The sequence below is a fragment of the Carcharodon carcharias genome, chromosome 3 (genome assembly GCF_017639515.1).
Source record: "Carcharodon carcharias isolate sCarCar2 chromosome 3, sCarCar2.pri, whole genome shotgun sequence".
NCBI classification, from domain to species: Eukaryota; Metazoa; Chordata; class Chondrichthyes; order Lamniformes; family Lamnidae; genus Carcharodon; species Carcharodon carcharias.
Window position 1 is genome coordinate 65,854,371 of NC_054469.1, and position 24,614 is coordinate 65,878,984.

Genomic DNA, 24,614 nt, shown 5'->3' on the forward strand with positions numbered 1-24,614 from the left:
TCCATGATTTCCATGCCAATCAAAATAGCAGCCTGAAAGAATCGGGTGGGAAATTTAAATTTATGTCCTCAGCCTCCATTTTTAGGCACCGGATATGGGGTTGTCTAGCATCGGGATGGCAAAATCCAGCGCTAGGTTCCTGAGGTAGATGGAGTGAAAGGATTAAGTTTCCTCAATGGCAATATTCACATGTATGTTGTGTGCATCTTGCGCCCACAGATGTGATCCAATCACATTTTCCTCATGTTAATTATTATGTTTGTGTTAAGTTCCCAATGCTGTATTAGAAGGTGAGGCAGGTAGGAAATCCAGCAAGTCTCGAGTAATGAATTGATGGCTGCAGCAACCTAAAGCTCAATGGCGCCAAGGACCAAGAACAGTGATTGAAAGAAACATACCTGATGGTGCTGCAGAAATATCCAATCGCCCATTGCCCTCCACTGCGCCCCCCCCCCACCCCTCCCATCAAGTATTGTCTGTGAACATTTAATTGATCTATACAAGAGAAGGGAAACAGAAACCTCTGGGGCCTAGGAAATGAACTCATTGAAAGGGATGGTCCAGGTTTATAGAAGGCTATGGCCTTGGCAGTGAGTATGGAGAATGTTCCCAACTGGGCCTGCCTTATTGGAACATTGGAACAGGAACTGGCCATTCAGCCACTCAAGGCTTTTCCACCATTCACTTAGATCATAGCTGATCAATTGCTTTTACCTGCCTTTGATACCCTTACCGAACAAAAATCTATCAATGGGATTCTTGAACATTTTAACTGGCCCGGCATCTAAAGCCTTTTAGGGGAGAGAATTCTATTAATTTTCACTATTGTTTTGTGGGAAGAAGGCCTTGCTGATTTCACTCCTGAATAATCCAGCTGGTACTTTTACACCTTATAACAATCAGCTGGCAAATGGGAACTTAGGAGCTGCCATAGGATCTTCAAGCTGATTGGTTCATGCCCAACATTAATGGGTGATTTCACAATATGACATCTCCAGCACCAAATGGCACACATGGTGAGCATGTCTTGGGAAATTGTAGGCATTCACCCTTTGATTCTCCCATGGTACATTTCTTGTGAGCATAGCTCTTTAAGTGTTGGATTGTGGAACCATCCCTTATGTGCAATACTATATGACTTGAGTGTGAGACACCAAAGTGTGTTGCAATGTCAGAGGTAAGGTGCTGTTTTGGCAATGAGATGTTAAACAAAGAGCCAATTACTCTGTTCCACTATTCAGGTGGATGTTGACGGTCATTGTTTTGACACTGTTTTGAAGAAGAGCAGCAAGCCTTGACCATACTGAGAACATTCTTCCCTCAACCAGCATTACCAAGAAATGGATCAGTTGGTTCGTTGTCTGAGGGCTGAATTTTCCCCTCCATCTTGGGGGGGTGGGGGGGGTGGGGGCGGCGGGGGGGGGGGGGGGGCGGTGGTGGGGGGGGGAGAGTTGTGCGGGGGTAGGCGGGAGCGAGCATTAACCCAATTAACCCCAATCGGCACCCCTGATCAGATGCGCGCTGCCAGTAAAGGCCTGCCCAGCGTGACGCACACCCGGAAGCGCTGCGCGCTCCCTGTGGGGGGTGGGGGGGTGGAATTCCCTGAGTCGGGGCCTGCGCTCTTTCGCACATGCACGCAAAAGGGTGCAGAAATCTCCCTGAGACTAATTTCAGGGAGATTAGTTTAAGTTCTGAAAAATTTAATAAAGGAAAAAAAAAATTTTAAGGTCATGTCCCCTCGTGTGAAACTGTCACATGTGCTGGGATATGTCCATTAATTTTTTTCAAATATTTTTATTTAATTAATAAATCCTTCATGAAACCTCATCCCGCCCGTGGACGAGGCTTCATGAAAAATGCGAAGGCTGCCTGGACTCTTGGCCTGCCTGCCAACCTTAAGTTTGGACGGGCAGCATTCTTAATAACTTTAATTACTTTCTTAATGGCTTTAATAGGCCTTTGACACTTTTGCAGGCGTGCAGCCAATGCAGCTGTGTGCCCGCCAAACTGACAATCTAAATGACATGCGGTGACATCAGGAGCCCTGCCCGACCTCACCATGCATCAGTTTACGACACGCCCCCGCTCGCTGACCCAAAAATTCTGCCCTTAATGTTGTTTCTGAAATTTTTCCATGCGGCTGTCACATTTGTCCACATAAAAATGGCCATTCTATTTTAAAGTCATTCATTGTATGTGAGGCATTCTGGAATTTTTCTGAGAAATGTAATAAGTAATACTTAAGTGTACATTTTTCCAATCAAGTGCTCTCAAAAGGGAATTTTAACTCCCAGGTGGGAAAACAGCCTAGCGAATGACTTGTCCCTCCTAAATGGCAATGGGAAATTTAGTCGCTTTTAACATGCTATCGGCTGACTTTCCAGACAAAATAGCCAGGAAGTCAGAGGTGGAAAGGTTGTCAAACCAGAGGCTTCGTGCCAGGCCCAAGGTAAGGATTGGGAGATGGGAGGGAGTGTGTGGTGGGACAGGCTGGGGGCTCTAAGGATTCAGCAGTTCAGGAAAGGTGGGGCATGGAATGTTTTGCAGGACAAGCCTACACATTCCTTGTTGGATATACTTAAGCCTTTCTGTTCCTCCCAGCACAAAGAAAAGTTCATCTTACTTTAAACAGCCTTCTTGGTGGCCTTAGCTAGTTGTTTTTGTTGGGGCACCCCACTGGTTTTCTGGTTAAGCTGGCATTGGGGTCTTAGTAACAAAGTAGGACCCCAATTTGCAAAAATGTAAGATCATCCTGCCAGATATAGGTAGGCATCCCATATGTATGAAAAATCAGACATTTAAAAATTAAGGTGGATGGAGGATGAAACAGGTAATTCACCTGCTCTATTTTAACTGTAGTCCCCCACCCAATTTGCCCTTATAGTTTGTCCTTTACTTGCCCCCCAAAATTAAAAAGTAACAGGGTAAAAAAAAAATTGACTGTGTTTCTGTCCTTCAAGTTAATCAATACCTAGCTCAATATACAGGATCTCACACTATTAGCACAACAAATGTCAAGGCTAGATCTTTAAAGGTTAATAGAACTATGTGACACGATAGTTAAATGTGAGACAGAGACACCATTCTGTTCAGCGTTAGCATATAATGTACAAGAACATTGCTTCTGTTTGTTGAAACATGAGCCTATTGTGATAAGGCAAATGCCGTCTCTAGGATATTCAACAGCTGGTAAGTAATAAAAACAAAAAAACTGCGGATGCTGGAAATCCAAAACAAAAACAGAATTACCTGGAAAAACTCAGCAGGTCTGGCAGCATCGGCGGAGAAGAAAAGAGTTGACGTTTCGAGTCCTCATGACCCTTCGACAGAACTTGGGTTCAAGTCCAAGAAAGAGTTGAAATATAAGCTGGTTTAAGGTGTGTGTGTGGGGGGCGGAGAGATAGAGAGACAAAGAGGTGGGGGGGGGTGTGTTGTTGTAGGGACAAACAAGCAGTGATAGAAGCAGATCATCAAAAGATGTCAACGACAATAGTACAATAGAACACATAGGTGTTAAAATTAAAGTTGGTGATATTATCTAAACGAATGTGCTAATTAAGAATGGATGGTAGGGCACTCAAGGTATAGCTCTAGTGGGTTTTTTTTATATAATGGAAATAGGTGGGAAAAGGAAAATCTTTATAACTTATTGGAAAAAAAAGGGAAGGGGGAAACAGAAAGGGGGTGGGGCTGGGGGAGGGAGCTTACGACCTAAAGTTGTTGAATTCAATATTCAGTCCGGAAGGCTGTAAAGTCCCTAGTCGGAAGATGAGGTGTTGTTCCTCCAGTTTGCGTTGGGCTTCACTGGAACAATGCAGCAAGCCAAGGACAGACATGTGGGCAAGAGAGCAGGGTGGAGTGTTGAAATGGCAAGCGACAGGGAGGTTTGGGTCATTCTTGCGGACAGACCGCAGGTGTTCTGCAAAGCGGTCGCCCAGTTTACGTTTGGTCTCTCCAATGTAGAGGAGACCACATTGGGAGCAACGAATGCAGTAGACTAAGTTGGGGGAAATGCAAGTGAAATGCTGCTTCACTTGAAAGGAGTGTTTGGGTCCTTGGACGGTGAGGAGAGAGGAAGTGAAGGGGCAGGTGTTGCATCTTTTGCGTGGGCATGGGGTGGTGCCATAGGAGGGGGTTGAGGAGTAGGGGGTGATGGAGGAGTGGACCAGGGTGTCCCGGAGGGAGCAATCCCTACGGAATGCCGATAAGGGGGGTGAAGGGAAGATGTGTTTGGTGGTGGCATCATGCTGGAGTTGGCGGAAATGGCGGAGGATGATCCTTTGAATGCGGAGGCTGGTGGGGTGATAAGTGAGGACAAGGGGGACCCTATCATGTTTCTGGGAGGGAGGAGAAGGCGTGAGGGCGGATGCGCGGGAGATGGGCCGGACACGGTTGAGGGCCCTGTCAACGACCGTGGGTGGAAAACCTCGGTTAAGGAAGAAGGAGGACATGTCAGAGGAACTGTTTTTGAATGTAGCATCATCGGAACAGATGCGACGGAGGAGAAAGGAGATATGGCTGTGAAAGCGGGTTTTAGTAAACACCTTGTCAAACACTAGGAGGGAAATGGAAAGCAAGGAAGGTGAGCAAGACAACAGAGAGATACGGAAATCTTGTCGCAGAGAGGAACAGAACTTCTTCAAGGAGGTAGGCATTTCTTGAAGAGCAGTGGCAGTCAATTAAACACAGAGATAAAAACAAAAAAACTGCGGATGCTGGAAATCCAAAACAAAAACAGAATTACCTGGAAAAACTCAGCAGGTCTGGCAGCATCGGCGGAGAAGAAAAGAGTTGACGTTTCGAGTCCTCATGACCCTTCGACAGAACTTGGGTTCAAGTCCAAGAAAGAGTTGAAATATAAGCTGGTTTAAGGTGTGTGTGTGGGGGGGGGGCGGAGAGATAGAGAGACAAAGAGGTGGGGGGGGGGGTGTGGTTGTAGGGACAAACAAGCAGTGATAGAAGCAGATCATCAAAAGATGTCAACGACAATAGTACAATAGAACACATAGGTGTTAAAATTAAAGTTGGTGATATTATCTAAACGAATGTGCTAATTAAGAATGGATGGTAGGGCACTCAAGGTATAGCTCTAGTGGGTTTTTTTTTATATAATGGAAATAGGTGGGAAAAGGAAAATCTTTATAACTTATTGGAAAAAAAAGGGAAGGGGGAAACAGAAAGGGGGTGGGGATGGGGGAGGGAGCTTACGACCTAAAGTTGTTGAATTCAATATTCAGTCCGGAAGGCTGTAAAGTCCCTAGTCGGAAGATGAGGTGTTGTTCCTCCAGTTTGCGTTGGGCTTCACTGGAACAATGCAGCAAGCCAAGGACAGACATGTGGGCAAGAGAGCAGGGTGGAGTGTTGAAATGGCAAGCGACAGGGAGGTTTGGGTCATTCTTGCGGACAGACCACAGGTGTTCTGCAAAGCGGTCGCCCAGTTTACGTTTGGTCTCTCCAATGTAGAGGAGACCACATTGGGAGCAACGAATGCAGTAGACTAAGTTGGGGGAAATGCAAGTGAAATGCTGCTTCACTTGAAAGGAGTGTTTGGGTCCTTGGACGGTGAGGAGAGAGGAAGTGAAGGGGCAGGTGTTGCATCTTTTGCGTGGGCATGGGGTGGTGCCATAGGAGGGGGTTGAGGAGTAGGGGGTGATGGAGGAGTGGACCAGGGTGTCCCGGAGGGAGCAATCCCTACGGAATGCCGATAAGGGGGGTGAAGGGAAGATGTGTTTGGTGGTGGCATCATGCTGGAGTTGGCGGAAATGGCGGAGGATGATCCTTTGAATGCGGAGGCTGGTGGGGTGATAAGTGAGGACAAGGGGGACCCTATCATGTTTCTGGGAGGGAGGAGAAGGCGTGAGGGCGGATGCGCGGGAGATGGGCCGGACACGGTTGAGGGCCCTGTCAACGACCGTGGGTGGAAAACCTCGGTTAAGGAAGAAGGAGGACATGTCAGAGGAACTGTTTTTGAATGTAGCATCATCGGAACAGATGCGACGGAGGAGAAAGGAGATATGGCTGTGAAAGCGGGTTTTAGTAAACACCTTGTCAAACACTAGGAGGGAAATGGAAAGCAAGGAAGGTGAGCAAGACAACAGAGAGATACGGAAATCTTGTCGCAGAGAGGAACAGAACTTCTTCAAGGAGGTAGGCATTTCTTGAAGAGCAGTGGCAGTCAATTAAACACAGAGATAAAAACAAAAAAACTGCGGATGCTGGAAATCCAAAACAAAAACAGAATTACCTGGAAAAACTCAGCAGGTCTGGCAGCATCGGCGGAGAAGAAAAGAGTTGACGTTTCGAGTCCTCATGACCCTTCGACAGAACTTGCGTTCAAGTCCAAGAAAGAGTTGAAATATAAGCTGGTTTAAGGTGTGTGTGTGGGGGGGGCGGAGAGATAGAGAGACAAAGAGGTGGGGTGTGGGGGGGGTGTGGTTGTAGGGACAAACAAGCAGTGATAGAAGCAGATCATCAAAAGATGTCAACGACAATAGTACAATAGAACACATAGGTGTTAAAATTAAAGTTGGTGATATTATCTAAACGAATGTGCTAATTAAGAATTCAAAGGATCATCCTCCGCCATTTCCGCCAACTCCAGCATGATGCCACCACCAAACACATCTTCCCTTCACCCCCCTTATCGGCATTCCGTAGGGATTGCTCCCTCCGGGACACCCTGGTCCACTCCTCCATCACCCCCTACTCCTCAACCCCCTCCTATGGCACCACCCCATGCCCACGCAAAAGATGCAACACCTGCCCCTTCACTTCCTCTCTCCTCACCGTCCAAGGACCCAAACACTCCTTTCAAGTGAAGCAGCATTTCACTTGCATTTCCCCCAACTGAGTCTACTGCATTCGTTGCTCCCAATGTGGTCTCCTCTACATTGGAGAGACCAAACGTAAACTGGGCGACCGCTTTGCAGAACACCTGCGGTCTGTCCGCAAGAATGACCCAAACCTCCCTGTCGCTTGCCATTTCAACACTCCACCCTGCTCTCTTGCCCACATGTCTGTCCTTGGCTTGCTGCATTGTTCCAGTGAAGCCCAACGCAAACTGGAGGAACAACACCTCATCTTCCGACTAGGGACTTTACAGCCTTCCGGACTGAATATTGAATTCAACAACTTTAGGTCGTAAGCTCCCTCCCCCATCCCCACCCCCTTTCTGTTTCCCCCTTCCCTTTTTTTTCCAATAAGTTATAAAGATTTTCCTTTTCCCACCTATTTCCATTATATAAAAAAAAACCCACTAGAGCTATACCTTGAGTGCCCTACCATCCATTCTTAATTAGCACATTCGTTTAGATAATATCACCAACTTTAATTTTAACACCTATGTGTTCTATTGTACTATTGTCGTTGACATCTTTTGATGATCTGCTTCTATCACTGCTTGTTTGTTCCTACAACCACACCCCCCCCACACCCCACCTCTTTGTCTCTCTATCTCTCCGCCCCCCCCACACACACACCTTAAACCAGCTTATATTTCAACTCTTTCTTGGACTTGAACGCAAGTTCTGTCGAAGGGTCATGAGGACTCGAAACGTCAACTCTTTTCTTCTCCGCCGATGCTGCCAGACCTGCTGAGTTTTTCCAGGTAATTCTGTTTTTGTTTTGGATTTCCAGCATCCGCAGTTTTTTTGTTTTTATCTCTGTGTTTAATTGACTGCCACTGCTCTTCAAGAAATGCCTACCTCCTTGAAGAAGTTCTGTTCCTCTCTGCGACAAGATTTCCGTATCTCTCTGTTGTCTTGCTCACCTTCCTTGCTTTCCATTTCCCTCCTAGTGTTTGACAAGGTGTTTACTAAAACCCGCTTTCACAGCCATATCTCCTTTCTCCTCCGTCGCATCTGTTCCGATGATGCTACATTCAAAAACAGTTCCTCTGACATGTCCTCCTTCTTCCTTAACCGAGGTTTTCCACCCACGGTCGTTGACAGGGCCCTCAACCGTGTCCGGCCCATCTCCCGCGCATCCGCCCTCACGCCTTCTCCTCCCTCCCAGAAACATGATAGGGTCCCCCTTGTCCTCACTTATCACCCCACCAGCCTCCGCATTCAAAGGATCATCCTCCGCCATTTCCGCCAACTCCAGCATGATGCCACCACCAAACACATCTTCCCTTCACCCCCCTTATCGGCATTCCGTAGGGATTGCTCCCTCCGGGACACCCTGGTCCACTCCTCCATCACCCCCTACTCCTCAACCCCCTCCTATGGCACCACCCCATGCCCACGCAAAAGATGCAACACCTGCCCCTTCACTTCCTCTCTCCTCACCGTCCAAGGACCCAAACACTCCTTTCAAGTGAAGCAGCATTTCACTTGCATTTCCCCCAACTTAGTCTACTGCATTCGTTGCTCCCAATGTGGTCTCCTCTACATTGGAGAGACCAAACGTAAACTGGGCGACCGCTTTGCAGAACACCTGCGGTCTGTCCGCAAGAATGACCCAAACCTCCCTGTCGCTTGCCATTTCAACACTCCACCCTGCTCTCTTGCCCACATGTCTGTCCTTGGCTTGCTGCATTGTTCCAGTGAAGCCCAACGCAAACTGGAGGAACAACACCTCATCTTCCGACTAGGGACTTTACAGCCTTCCGGACTGAATATTGAATTCAACAACTTTAGGTCGTAAGCTCCCTCCCCCATCCCCACCCCCTTTCTGTTTCCCCCTTCCCTTTTTTTTCCAATAAGTTATAAAGATTTTCCTTTTCCCACCTATTTCCATTATATAAAAAAAAACCCACTAGAGCTATACCTTGAGTGCCCTACCATCCATTCTTAATTAGCACATTCGTTTAGATAATATCACCAACTTTAATTTTAACACCTATGTGTTCTATTGTACTATTGTCGTTGACATCTTTTGATGATCTGCTTCTATCACTGCTTGTTTGTCCCTACAACCACACCCCCCCCACACCCCACCACTTTGTCTCTCTATCTCTCCGCCCCCCCCCCCACACACACACCTTAAACCAGCTTATATTTCAACTCTTTCTTGGACTTGAACGCAAGTTCTGTCGAAGGGTCATGAGGACTCGAAACGTCAACTCTTTTCTTCTCCGCCGATGCTGCCAGACCTGCTGAGTTTTTCCAGGTAATTCTGTTTTTGAGCTGGTAAGTAATCCTGTGGAACCAAGGATACAGCCATTGTTAGAAATTGGAGTTAACTTATTTGGGTTTATGGGCAGGATCTTCTGGTCGGCGAGCAGGGGCGGGGCCCGCTCACCGGCGCGTAAAATGACATGGGATGACGTCAGGTGGAACTCTCAATGTCACCCCGTGTCTTTCCATTTTCAGGTCGGCGGGGGCGCAGCCGAGTCAGCCTACTGAGGTCTTTGAAAAAGTAATTAAAATCATTAATGGATGTGCCCATCCAACCTTAAGGTTGGTGGGCAGACTGGGTGACCTGACGGGCTTCAGAAAAAGCATGAAACCTCATCCACAGGTGGGGTGAGGTTTCATGAGGGTATTTAAATTTTTAATAAAGGTTTCAGTCAAAGTTATGGACATGTCCTAACTCATGTGACAGTGTCACATGAGGGGACATTTCGGAAATTTTTCTATCATTTTTATTGCAAATTTTAATTCAGAGCTCATCTCCCTGAGGCAGCACTTAGCCTCAGGGAGATCAGTGCATTCTTTCAAGCGCATGCATGACAGAGCGCAATCCCGGTTCAGGGAATCCCCCTTCCACCCCCGCCTGCACAGGGAGTACATAGCGCTTCCTGGCGGACGTCACGCTGGTTGGGCCTTAATTGGCCATCCCACGTAAAAGGGTGGCGCCCCCCTGATTGGGGGTACCGATCAGAGGCGCACCCACTCCTGCACTCCCCCGCACAACGGGGGAAAATTTTTCCCTATCAATATTATGTCTTTATATTTATCTTTTTCCGCTGATGCAGTTGTTCTCAGGAACTATTTCTTCTTTAATTTTGGGTTATATAAGATGATAATGCATAGGAGCAGTAGTAGGCCATTCAGCCCATCGAGTCTGCTCCACCATTCAATTAGATCATGGCTAATCTGATAATCCTCAATTCCACTTTCCTGCCTTTTTCCCCATAACCATTGATTCCCTTACTGATTAAAAATCTGTTTGTCTCAGCCTTGAATAAACTTAATGACCCAGCCTCCACAGCCCTCTGTGGTAAAGAATTCCACAGATTGTCTGCCCCCTGAGAGATTAAATTCCTCCTCACATTTTTCTCCCTTCTTAGCAAACAAAAGTATATGAGTAAATAGAGTTATAATATCAATAAAAACCTTACCAGACTACTTATCCATGTGTTAAGTGCCACTTTGAAGATTCCAATCTCTCCAAGAATGGATTCATGAACACTGGCAAAAAGGTGGAGGAAAAAGAAAAATATTCTTGTTGTACAAATAAAAACAAAAATTAGTCGCACGTGCTAGGGAACTGAAATAGAAACAGAACATGCTCAAAATACACAGCAGGCCTGCCAACATCTGTAAGAGAAAAGACAAGTTCATGTTTCAAGTGTGAAAATATTTGAAGGATATTGTAATTTAGTGGTCACCTTACCAGACTAAGCATTTTGAGAATTTGAATACAGTTTAAACAACCTGGAAATAAAAAGCTCCAAAAACCAAACGGTCATTAATATCCTTAGCTCTGACCTATATGTGGCTCCTCAATCCCATACCAGTGTAATCAAATGCCCTCTGAAATGGCCTAGCTAACCATTCAGTTGTATCAAAGCATTACCAGCAAGGCTGACTGCCATCTTCCCAGGTTAACTAGGATTGGACAATAAATTTTGGCCTTGACAGTGATGCTCACATTCCAAGAATAATACTTTTTAAAAGAAGCCTCCCGAAAACGCAAATTAACTTTTCCCTTTACAAGTGCTGCCTGGCCTGCTGTATATTTCCAATAATTCCTATTTCAATTTTCCCTTGTGAATATCTGGTTAAGGACTTAATGTTGAACGGTTACATTATTCGCAGCTGATATGAAAAGGGAGTATTCTGCATCAGTTCCAATCCTTCTCAGGATTTTATCAAATGTGACAGAAGTGAAAAATACAGAGAATATTTTTTTGTGAAAGATCTTGGGTGCAGCGGATGCAAGGTGTATTGGCAAAGGAGAAGGAGCAAGAACCAAGGAGCACAGGCGACGTGGGAGGCAAATTAATTTGTTGGTAGATTAAAAATCAATAATTTTAGTGTGATTTGACAATTTTGTTGTCTGATTTAGTATGTTATTCAGTGTAGAAAAATAACATGGTCAGAAGTCATTTTGAAATAATCCAGGAGGCATTTTAGGAACTAACCAGTTACCGCATTATTGGAAACTAACCAGGACAAATAGTGAGCCTCAACTGGGAGACAGTTAAAGAATCTGTAATTAATCAACAAATGTACTGGTAAGGCTGCTAATATAACCTGTTACAGAAAGTATGTCATGTTTTATGTTTCAAAATTATTAACACTTAACTTTAATATACCAATTGTACATTATGAGAAGTCTGTATCTTGTGAAATGTGTTTCTTAAACCATGTTGTAAAGATATGGTGTGCTAAAGCTGAAGCCTTCATCATCTTGTGAAGTTACATTAAAATGGGTTAAGAATAAGGCATTGTATTACTGTGTGGGAAATGGTCACATGAAGCATTCTGAGTAGCCCCAATTGTATTAATGCATGAGGAGATGCTCACAGGTATCAGGAACCAATTGTAACTCAGCAGATGGTTAAGTTAACTGATTAATGTTCGACAGTTAGACTAGTTCGAGCGAATGAAAATGTGAGCTGAGGGTATAAATATGGAAGTTTCAGGAATCCATTTTGTTAGCATGTTATTAATATTGAGTGACTAGAGGTTATCATCACTTCAAGCCTTTGTTTGATCACTCGAGGGAGCCACGAGAAGGCTGTTTGATTGTGAGGTTAAGCTTTTTCTTTTGATTAGTAATTGAAACTTTGTCTTCTATCTTTTTAACTTGTTACCTTTCCACCTTTTAATTGTCAATAAACCTTTTGAATTTACTATTTGAAGTGTTCAGTCTTACATGATGGTTAAGTCTAGAGTGAACCAAATAATTGATTAGATAATTCACAAGTAGGTGTTTATTGCAAATAATTTGTACCCCATAAATGAGCAGTGGCATTAGTGCCGACTACAACTTGCAGTTGGTATTAGTATGCAACAGGTGTACCATAGCAGAGTTGGTGTATGTTGCAATGTAGCCCAGTCACAGGTGGAGTTGAACTGCAGACAACTTTCTGAGTGGAAACATTTGGGGGAGAATTTTCTCCCCGTCATGCAAGCTGGGGGGAGTGGGCGCAGGCAGGCGCGCAGCCAATTGCCACCTGTGATTGGCTGGGCACTGCGATTTTACATGGGCGGGCCTTAATTGGCCCGCCCAGCGTGACACACACCCGGAAGCGCTCAGCACTCCCTGTGCGGGCGGGGGGAGGAGGGAGAGATGGGGCCTGCCTCAGGGAGATTAACTTCATTATGAAAAATGGATAAAAAGAATTTTAAATATTACTCAGACATATCCCGTAATGTGACAGTGTCACATGAGCTGGGACATGTTTATGTAGTTCAATAAAAAATGTTATTTAAATTATAAAGCCTTCATGAAACCTCATCCCACCTGTGGATGAGGTTTCAGGAGAAATGTGAAGGCCACCTGGGCTCTTCACCTGCCTGCCAACCTTAAGGTTGGACGGGCAGCCCTGTTAATGATTTCAGTTGGTTTTTAGATGGCCTTTACAGGCCTTTGACAGTTTGGCAGGCACACATCCAACTCTGGTGCATGCCCGCTGAAATGAAGATCAGAATGACATGCAGTGACATTGGGATGCATGCCGGACATCACTGCACATCATTTTATGCATCTCTGAGCAGGGCCTACACCCCCACTCACTGACCAGAAGATTCAGACCTAGGTTTATTTACAATATAGCCAGCAGCAACTACACATATGCTTTCAACTCCATCTCTATCTCTACAATGACTGAGGAGGTAGCCCGCACTGCTAACACATTGGTTTACACAGATCATGTAATCTTACATCACTGTACTATTCTTAAAGGTACAGTCCAACATTTAACAAAACCATAATTACTACAGTGTATGAGAAGGTTCAGGTTCTCTAGAAGTCTGTGCTGAGCATTTGCTACCAAAACCCACAGGGATGGTCCGATATTGAGAATGCATGATCTGTGGCAATGAAATCAACATTGACTTCAACTCTAAGGGCAAATCCAGCCATCCATAGAAGACAATCTTGATTTAGCTACTTTTTGTTTTGTCTTTTGAGCAATGATGCATTTTTTTCTGCAGTGAAAGAATAACAGAATGTAACTTACATTAAAAAATTATGTAATTTTATTTAGCTGCGCAGTGGCATTTATACTTATTTGAATGTTTAATTTTTCTATAATGTATTAAGTGCTCTCTGCATAATCTGTTCTACCAATTGTTCCCCTAGTTGAGATGGTAGACGGTTGCATAGCCAGGTGGTTAGCTGCAGAGAATATGGATTGCCTATTACTTCTATGTGTATCTACCCAACTGTGTTGCTGTCAGGTTTTTTGTATGTTGGAGTTACTGTGACCTTATTGTATTAGAAAGCAATTGCTATTATTCTTACAAATGGCTACCCCCATAGCACAGAACCAAGTGTGAGTGAATGCGATTAAGTTTGTGACAGGAGGGCCCATGGACCTGGCTGCCAATTGAGGCATTAATTGCCCACTTAAGGACCTCATCCTGTCATTGGTATTAATGTGAATGTGCCAACTGGTTGTTATCGTGCCATTGAATGGCACTACTGGAGGGCATACCCTCAAGAAATCCATTGACTTGTCAGCATATGGAAAAGTGGGCTTCAATGAGTTATCAGAATCTTTCCATTATTATTTAATTGCAAACAAAACTGATAAAACTGTAGGCTGAATTTAATGTCCTCGCCCATGGCCAGTTTTGTGGCAGGGAGGCGTTTAATCAAGTGAGGGGTTGGTGGGTGGGATCCCCATCACCATCCACCTTGATTAAGCCCATGGTGGGAAGGCCTGTGGGGTTGCTTGCAGGCTTGAGGGCCCTCATTCAAAGGCACGCAGTGCCTGAGTGAGGGACCCAGTACCAGGAAGGGGGGGGTGCCTTTCTGCCACCATACCCCCACCACCACGCACAACCTCCGCCCCACGAGCCTCCTCCTGACATCACTCACCTGTGGACCAGGATCCAGTGACGATCGTACGCCTTGCGTGGGTGTTGTGCCAGCAGCAGCATCCCACCCCCACCCCTTCCCCTATGGTGCTGCCATTCAATAAAGCTTCCAGCCTCTGATTGGCCAGCAGCTCTCAGCAGGCATGACTTAATTCCACCCCTGGGTTTCTTGATCTTGAAGAAGGCACAACCCTGTCCAGTTAAGGCCCTTAATGCGGCGGGCCTTCTCTAAAAGAGACAACACAAGACTCTCCAGCCGACTGGCAAAACTCTCTGTCACCTCCATTAAATAATGCCTTGTATCTTACAGCTTAACTCCACGGCCTCTAAATTAATAGTGAAAACATTCATGTGAGATGATCACATTGAGCCATTGGACTTTGTAACTGAGGTCCCTAAGTGCTTGTGGCTAACAGCAAACTGGAGAATGGGCAAATGTTGCTTCATGATAGCATACGTATGGCAGCATATATCTGAGTGTTAGAATCGCTCAGTATTCAGGCCAGATTAGTCCCCACTTTGAGTTTACTCAATAAAGTAAGGCAGAAATTCCTGCACAGCAGCAACTCTTTAGAGGATGTCCCTACTATTTACAGAGGAGGAGAGTTTGGTTTGCGTACAGAGGTTGGAATTTTACATCCCCTCACCAAGAATCGCCAGGCAGGTGGAGGGCTGTATACTCGGATGGCATGCCAATGGGGCACAGTGCCCCTTGCCTGTCCGCCTCTGCTGGAACTTTACCAGTGACATAGTAGGTGTTGGGCAGCCCTTGCATCAACTGAGGCCCATAAGTGGCAAATTAAGTGCCACTTAAAGGCCCCCTCCCATCATTACATGCTGATGCCACCAGGTAAACTCTGGAGGCCTGGCTGAAACCTCAGGGGGAGGGCCCCTCCTGTCTGGGCACCCTGTGACCAACAGAGGCCCACCAAAGGGTAATTGCCACCAACACTTGCTCTCCCCAGCACCCCCATCACAGCCCCTCCAACGTTCTCACCGCAGTCTGCCTGATCGGCCCCAGAAAAGGTACTTACCTTGGCAGCCAGCTTCCTCCATGGCTTCTCGTCCCTGCAGTCCCAGCAGTGGCCACCAGTCCTAGTGGCAGTACTTGGACTGGTGAGCTGCCAGCTCTCTGATTTTCATTGGGTGGGCCTCAGAAAGGCTCAGAGTTCCCAAACAAGCAGGCTCCTCCCCCAAGGCTGCAGCCAAGCTGCCAGGGTTTACCTGGTGACTTTGCCACACGGTGATGGGAGGAGGCTCTCATGACATTTAATTGGCCACTTATAGGCCTCAATTGAAGCAAGGGCGAGTGGACTGTCCAACTTTTACCCTACCACTGGTAAAAGTCCAGTGGAGGTGGGTAAGCAATGGGCACATGCCCTGCACAATGCCACCCAATTATATGCCCCCATGCACCCCCTTCCCCCATGCCTGCCAGCGCACCCTGGAAGACGGGACATTCTCCTATATAGGGATGGAAGCCATGACGTCAGTTAACAGCCTAACAGCCATTAAGTCTGTTCATGGTTTCCCAGGCCAGTGGTGACAGGTTCATTCCAATGTTTCAGCTTGGTGGTGTGGGGGTGTGGGGGGAGGTGGGGGGTGGGGGGGGTTCAGAGCCACCACCTCCATGAAAATTTCTTGCTAGTCTTAGAAAATATCTTGGCAAAGAATTGGCATAACAGGTATGAAGGGGATGATCATTCATAGGATGCCAAGGTAGTCCACCAAGAAAAACGCAACACTCCTCGATTGTGTCAATCTTTCATGGGCAATTCCCTCACTTCCTCATGTAGGGGGGTTACAGTGCATCTCAGAGGAAAAACAGGGGAAATTTTGACACGAAACACTTTAACACTATCTGAAATAGTCACAATAAAACAGTTCACTCAGAGCAAAACTGGCAGGGATCGTGTGAAAGGGGTTCCCCACCCGATATTTCTCAAACCACGGCCACATATTCCACACCAGCAGGACCCAGACAGCTGACCAAAAAAACCAACCCTATAGTCTTCAGTCATCACTTAACGCAATTGCATTCTCTGGAACTGCATATTTTGTTAACTGATAAATTATTAAGAGAGACATACATTTCTTCCAATTTTTTGAACAGTGGAATGTGCTTGTTACAGAGACGGAAGCAATCCCAGGCTACATCACGTACTTATAGTGAATTATGACATTATTATCACATTTAGGGTTTGTTCATTAATAGGAAATGAGCAGATTCTCCAAGAATTCATAAAAAACAAAATATTACATAGAGGTACAGTTATAAATTAGTATAAATATTAAACATTATCATAAATATTTTACCTTCCTGTTATTTATATTGCATTTATTGGATACCTTTCTGGTGAGTCACTGGACATGTTTTTTTTTTCCTTCCTCACAGTCTACAGAACTGGAATCTGGATCTTTTCCTTAAAGGAAAAGCACAGTTTCCTCAATGTGCTGAGACATGCATAAGCCGAAAAAAGACAGTTATCAAAATATATCCATGAAAATTGGACCGAAAAAGGACTAAGGTCTTCATTGTTTCAAGACTTTGTCCCATGGAAAAGCAAGTGTCTTAAAGAAATCTCCAACTCTTGAGACATAAATGCATGCTACCTTTAGTAATCACAATATATATCAAAATATATTTACAATACATAAAAACAAGGACACAATGTATGACTTTAAAATGGGCACTTCATTATACCTGCATGGCTTGGCCCAACTATCGTCTGATCTTTAATGCCGCTTCACTAGAGGACAAGGCTTTCCACTTGAATCCTGTCAATTAAGCTGGCAGGCCAGGAACCCCACAGTAAAAAATAACATAGCCCTGCAGTTAATTTTTATGGGAACCCATAGTCCTGCATTTCCCAATTAATAGCTGCTCCCCCCACCCACCCCACCTCCTCCAGCACCGCATAGAGACCAACTACAAGTTAAAACCCAGACAATTGTTACTATTTGAAGAAAAAATTGAGGGGGAAGTATACAGTTTAAATTCTGATACTGTATTACGGTATACCAACTAAAGCTTTACAAGTATAACTTAAAAAGATCAATGAGCATGCACAAAATGATAGCTGAATGCCCACTCACATCATAGTACACAATAGGGTGGCTGGAAGACAAAGGATCAGTGCCTATGTATTTAAACATATGGAGGGAGTGCTGCTTCTGACTGCTGCTGAGAGTTTGAGGAATGCTTTTGGGATAGTCAACTCTTCTCAATATTTGTGAAGTGAGTAGTAGCAGTCCAAGCTGCAGAATTATTTTAAGATTTTAAAATTTGAATTTAAATTAAATTAAAATTTAAAAATGCACTTCACACCTGCACCATTGAACTGCCTTTTGAATTTAAAATGTTGAAATGGTTTTGGAGTTAAAAATTCAATATGACTGCAGCATAAAAGATTCCAGAGACTAATAACGTGTAGATATTTCTATTAATATTGACAATATTGAGCTGACTTATGTTTGGAAATGTCAGCAGGAATGAGAATATGAAATAATCTAATGAAAAGAGAAAGATTGGAAATGTTGGAAAATCTTAAAAATGTATATTTCCAGTAGTCTCACCTTTTTACAAAATAGTTGATTATTTTGTTTGCTTTTTTGTTACTATAAGGCTGCAATGTGAATTGAAGACTTGCATGCTTGGGAAGGGATACATCTGTGAATTAGTCAAAGCATTTTAATCATTAATCCCATTATATTGGAGAAAACTAACTGCCTCCTACACAGACATGTTTTTATGTCCTTGCTGATGTTGATTGCTTTGTAAACATTGGCTTCATTTTGGAAAGATTTCTAATCCTGCATCTGTTCCTGCCAAAAATAACCAAGAGCTAAAATTGGAGCCACTTCAAATTATCAAGAGCCCTAAGAAAATTGACCTTTGTATATCATGTAGGTTTTACTGGCAGATAGGAAGGATTTTCACAGTTGTTTATTGCTGAAACAGAAGGAAAGAAGCAAGAAGGTTTGGGGTATCACACTGTTTTTGTCTTAAGTTAATCCAGAACGTTACAGTGAAAAACTCAATCATGTGTATGCCTAGAAAGGTAAGCAATACTTTCTATCTGAAATAGCAAGTAGCACTTCAATATTTACCTATCGTATAATGTGTCAGACACTTCTACAAAGTAAACTAAACCTCCTTTATAATTTTAAAATAGGGATTAAAAGTGCTGAAGCTGAGTTCTAACATTTGCGGTGCCATTTTTAATGATGCTTTGGATTAAAACTAAATGCATCATGGACCTTTGGATAATTTTATTTTAGAAGCAAAGACCTTATTAACGAGGCACAAGTAGAACTGAAAAAGGAACAAACTTGCAATTGTATAGTGTCTTTCATGTCCTAAGGTTATTCCAAAGCATCCCACAGCCAGTGCAGTACTTTTGAACTGCAGTCAGTGTTGTAAAGTAGATAAGCACATCAAGGTTCCGCAAATAGCAGTGACAATAAATGACCAGTCTGTTTTGATGGTGTTGGTTGGGGGATAATATTGGCCAGGACACCAGGAGGCCTTTCCTGCTCATCTTCAAGTAGTGTCATGCGGTTGTTTACTTCCAACTGAAAGGGTGCACAGGGTCTCAATTTAACATCTCATCTAAAGGACAGAACCTTTGACAGTGCAGTTCACCCTCAATACTACACCTAAGTGTCAACTTAGATTATGTGCTCAAGTCTCTAGAGAGTGATTTGAACCCACTAGTTCTGGCCACGGCTGACAGTGCTGCAACAGAGGCAAGTCTGACACTTGTATTTGTTTGCTATATTATTTTCCGTTTCATAACATAAATAAGATGTCATCACCATTTTAGTCTTATTTTATTCTTATTCCCTTGATTATTCCCTTGCATCCAAGATCTTCTTGTTCCCTGTGTTAGCCATTGCTGAAATAGGGTGGCACTTATCGATGCCATCAATACTATTGTATAAAGTGATCTACCCGAAGAGCTTTTATCACCTTCTCCAGGTGACCATCCAAAACCAGTTAAAGGTTACTCTCAAAACAATGATTTGTAACTACAAGAATGCTAGATGTTAAAAGCTTAGGCCAGAATTTTACACCCCTACCCCAGCAGTGGGTGGCAGGAGTAGGGAAGTGCTGTGCCCATTGCCTTCCTGTGTCTGGTGGCATTTTACCAGCAGCACTGTAGGTGGCACATGTCCCAGCCACCCTTAGGCCAACTGAGTCCCCTGGTGGCCAATTAATGTTATACCCTGGTGGCCTGCCTGCTCACGATCAACCCCTGATCCCCCCTGATGGGTTATGCTGCATGCCTAACTGGCTCCAGTGAACCCACCCCACACATCTCTCTTCTGGTCTGGAGCCTACTGAGTCCCAGCTGTGACCACCACTCCTGGTGGTACTACTAGGACTGAAACTGCTGCTGGTTTTCCGATTGGCTGGCAGCTCTTGGAGACAGGATATCCTACCTTAAAGGGCCAGGAGCAAGAGTTTCAGGAACTAATTGTCTGAGCCTCGTAAAATAGAGCCATGACTTCCAGGACCAGCAGAAACGAGCTCACCCCTGACATTTTCAGGCACCTCCATGTTAAATGCCAGCCATAGAATTCTACCGACTGGAGGTATTTGACTGATTACACCTACGCCAGTTCTAGCTTTTCCTTGTTTGATTTCCCTCAATCGTTCTCCATACCCTTTTATACTTTTCCTTTCAAATATTTTCTACTTCTCATTCAAAAGCTATGATGAATTCTTTCCCCATCAGAACAGCCATTATCACCCCCTCAGAAAATCCACTCTTGACCTCGCTGACTACCGACCCATCTCCTATCTCTCTGGCTGTTCAATATGCTATTGCCTCAGATCTGTGACACACTTCTCCTATGTCTCACTTCTTTAAACTCTTCAACAGTCTGAATTCAAGTATGGTGGCTTCTTGTAGCTTATTGTGCATGAACGTTATTAAAATCCATGTGGCTTCAGCAACTGCTATCCAATCATGTATGCAATATAAACATTCTGAGTTACCACAGGGTTCTCTCATCTCTTGCCAAAGTTATAGCGGGTGATCTGGAGATCCAGCTCAGAACCATTGCTCAGGGTGTTGGTGGAATTCGGTCTTGCACAAGTGGGGAAAATCAGATTAGCAGGCGCGATGTGCAATTACTATACCTTACTACATGATTCCCAATTCAAATGTGGAATTTTCAGATCATAAGAATTAATGCACTTGGAAATTGCAATAATATTGCACTTTTTATGGGAAAATTTGCATTACTGAGTGCTACAAATTATGAACACATCATGACACTATCCAAAATATCTCATAGTAATTCGCAAGATCCTTTCCATGATATCTACATTCAGGAATGTGGAGGAAGTGTGTTTTCAGTAGAGCAGAGCAATGTGGGTGCCTTCAATTACCTCCAGGACCTTGAGGAAGCCAACATAAAATCAGATGGTCTATTCTTGCTCCTGCCTTGTTGTGATACATATGTCAGTCTCCAGTTCTTTAATCCTCATCACATGCTGTGCCAGCTGCATCTGCGTATGGGCAGCCTCGGTCATGGGGCTTCGCATCTGACTCCATCAGCTGCCATTGCCTCCATTACCTGCTCCTGCCCTTATACGATGTGATGCTCACCTTGTGCTATTCATTTTAAACCTGCCTCGAGTCCCCACCAAGGTGAGTGTAACTGCGCTGGCGGAGGATACGCTTGAATCTTGTGTTGGTAGATCCGCAGAGGGCATCATTTCCTCTGAGATCAGTGCAGTCTCCAACATCACTTGCTGCTGTTCCTCCAGCATTAACCCTACCCTACCTCCCATCTTTCAGTATCTGCTTCATCAGACTTCTGGCTGATCATCCACTGTGATCTACTGGAAACGACTACACAAATGACGAGGTTGTGCCAAGATACTTGCAGGGATAGGACATGATGTTTTCACCCTCTCTTTGCCGGGCACCCATCCTTCCCATGGTGACAGCCTGCCCTGCAGCCACTCTGCCAATCCTCACTGACTGAATCGACGTTTTTCGCAAAGTGGTCACCCAACCTGACTTTGATGTCCCCACTGTCTGATGAAAGGTCATTTTCCTAAAATAATAACTGTTTCTCTCTCCACAAATCATCGACTCAAAATAGTTACAGCAAAGGAAAAGGCCATTTGGCCCATTGTGTCTGTGTCAGACCTGCTGAGTCTTTCCAGCATTTCCTTGTTTTAAAGCTGTAATTGCTACTCAAAATCATGGCACTACTCAAGCTCAGAAACTCTTAGATTTTATCTCATTCTAGCAGCAGCTGCATTGTATAACTGTCATTCTAGCTAATCCCTTGCAAGTATAGAACCAGCAAGCTTGGGACTGCAGCACTATTGACCCTTGTTCCCATATATTACAGTTAGTTGGTTAGAGACTTGGTAGGCAAATTGCAGGATGGGCCAGATCACATTATAGAATGCCATTCTCTTTTGCTCCTTTTCTGAGTTCCAGGCCATGATTCCATCTTGAAATCCTTAGTGGGGCCAAATTTCGCCCTTCAGAAGGCTGATTTCCTTTCGGTGTGCCAGCCTCCAAGCTTATCTTAGGTTGCTTCAAAATTGAGGATGCAAGAACTCCCATCATAGTGTCTCTCTAGCACCTTTCCACATAAGTGACCTTATTTGGCAGCAGGGGGAGAGAGCAGGAAGAGGCTACAGTGGCCCCAGAAACTCCTGTGGTTGTCCAGATTATTGTCTTGCTCCCAATGAAATTTCGGGACATTCCGATGTACAATCACTAGAATAGTGGCAGGAATTCTCCAGAATGGATGAGTAACGTCAGCTCCACCTTTGAACTGAAGATAGATATGGGTTAGGATGAAATCCCAATGAGACTTTAATGCAGTTTCAGGTTAGCTGGTGAGTACTTGCCTAATTGACATTCAGTTATTGAACTCTTATTTCATCATTGGAAAGTTGCAATTGACTGGTCAGAGTAAATCTGTTGTACTGTGAAGATTAATGAGATGGAAATGGCAATTAATCTAATTTTATTAGTAATATTGATGTAGCTGTTCAAAAGATGGATACAAAAGAAGATAGAAAGTATAACAAACTGTTCAGTTTATCAGCCTAATCTCTCCACAGCCCTATTAAGGATGGAACCCAACCACTCAATCTCTTCAAGAAGACAACTGATCATTGGTACAGTCCCCAAGAAGATCAAACGTTGTAAAAATGCCTGCCCATTTCCTGAAGACAATAATAATGCTTGCATTTAAAGAGTGTTATCAAATTAGAACATTTTACAGCACTTCACACAATGAATTTGTTTGGAATGAGGCTACTTGTGGATAATGTTCAAAGATATCAATGTAGATTTGCATCTGAAACCATTAAGCTGTGGCTGCTTACATTCCACAGCTGTTTGACTCATTTAATCTCAGTAGCTCTAGTTCCATGCTTTGTAGAAGAGCTTTTGGCCATCTGTATATATCCTTATAGTTGTTATTCCATAAAATGGCTACTGTTAAAAGGAGTTAATTGATATGTTACTAATTAGTAGGACAAGGGCAACAAAGGATGGGCAATAAATGCTGGACCAGCCACTGAAGCCCATATCCCATGAATGAATATATTTTTAAAAAGTAGCACAGTGGTAATGTTACTGGAGGCCTGGACTAATGCTCAACACATGAGTTCAAATCATACCAAAGTATTTGGGCAAATTTAAATTCAATTAATTAATAAATCTGGGATTAAAATAGTTAGTCTCAATGTCATCTGGTTCACTAATGTCCTTCACAAATGGAAATCTGCCATTCTGACCTGGTCTGGCCTACCTGTGACTCCAGAACCACAGAAATGTGTTTGGCTATTAACTGCCTGCTGAAATGGCCCAACAAGCCACTCAGTTGTATCAAATTGCTAAAGAAAAATCGAATAAAAATCAAACAAGACGGATCACCCGGCATCGTTTCAGCACTGGAAAAGGTAAAAGCACGCCCTGCCTAGTTGACCCTAACTCCTCTTCACAAACAACTGTGAAGTGTGCAAAAATTGGGAGATCTCTCCCTTGGACTAGTCAAGCAATAGCCTGACATGGACAAACTCACCAAGTCATACCTTACAGCCAATGTCCCAGGCTGCTCCATCACATGTCCCTCCGGCAGGACAAACTTCCCAGAGAAGGCGACACAGTGGTATACTGTTGAGAGCGAGTGTGACCAGGAGTCCTCAGCACTGACTCCGGACCCCATGAGGTCTCATGGCATCTGGTCAAACAGGGGCAAGGAAATCTCTTACCACCTACTGCTGCCCCTCAGCTGATTAATCAGTACTCCTCCATGTTGAACACCACTTGGTGGAAGCACTGAGGGTGGCAAGAACACAGAATGTACTCTGGTGGGGGACTTAAATGCCCATCACCAAGAATAGTTCAGTATCACCACTGCTCTCTGAGCTAGCTGAGTCCTGAAGTGCGTTTCTGCTGGAGGTGGTGAGAGAAATAACAAGAAGGAAAAATCTACCTGACTTCACCCTCACTAATCTGCTTGTTGTAAATGCAATTGTCCATGACAGTACTAGTAGGAGTGACTACCACACAGTCATTGTGGACGTGCAATCCTAACTTCACACTAAGGATATCCTCCATTACGTTGTGTGGCACCACCACCGTTCTAAATTGGATAGATTCATAACAGATCCAGCAGCTCAAAACTGGGCATCAGAAAAATTGTATTCAACTACAATTTATAACATAATCACCTGCCATATTCCTCATTCTACCATTACAGCGAGCCAAGGGATCAACCCATGGTTCAGTAAGGAATGCAGGGGAGCATGCCAAGTGGATGATCCGGTTCAGCTTCCTCCCGAGGCCCACGCATCATACAGATGCCAGTCTTCAGTCAATTCCATTCACTCCATGTGATATCAATGATGGAGGAGGCCAGCACATCAGTGCAAAAGATGAGGCTGAAGTGGTCATGGGTTTGGAAGGTGCTCTCAAAGGAGCCTTGTGAATTCCTGCAGTGCATCTTGTAGATGATACACACTGCTGCTCACGGTGCGTCGGTGGTGGAGGGAGTGAAGGTTTATGGATGTGGTACCAATCAAGTGGGCTGCTTTGTCCTGGATAGTGTCAAGCTTCTTGAGTGTTGTGGGAGCTGCACTCATCCCAGCCAGTGAAGCCCACATCCCCATGCATGAATAAAATAAAAGGATTAGCTGAAGGTACTGGATATGGCTAAGGTTGTGGGCCCTGACAACATCCTAAAAGTACTGTGAAAGACTTGTGCTCCAAAACTAGCTGCGTCTCTAGCTAAATGGTTCTAGTATAGCTACAATACTGGCAGCTGCGCAATAATGTGGAAAATTGTCCAGGTATGTCCTATCCACAAAAAAGCAGGACAAATTCATTCTGACCAATTATCACT

At 44.4% G+C, this 24,614-nt stretch overlaps 1 protein-coding gene across 1 annotated transcript in view; it reads left to right on the forward strand.

Annotated features, from left to right (window-relative positions):
- The first annotated feature begins 18,217 nt into the window (after window positions 1-18,217).
- Window positions 18,218-24,614, forward strand: part of rsu1 (Ras suppressor protein 1) — a 246,657-nt gene continuing 240,260 nt past the window's right edge. The window contains exon 1 of the mRNA XM_041183109.1: window positions 18,218-18,280. Coding sequence (XP_041039043.1) covers window positions 18,263-18,280 — 18 coding nt within the window. The 5' untranslated portion in view covers window positions 18,218-18,262. The remainder of the gene's footprint in view (window positions 18,281-24,614) is intronic.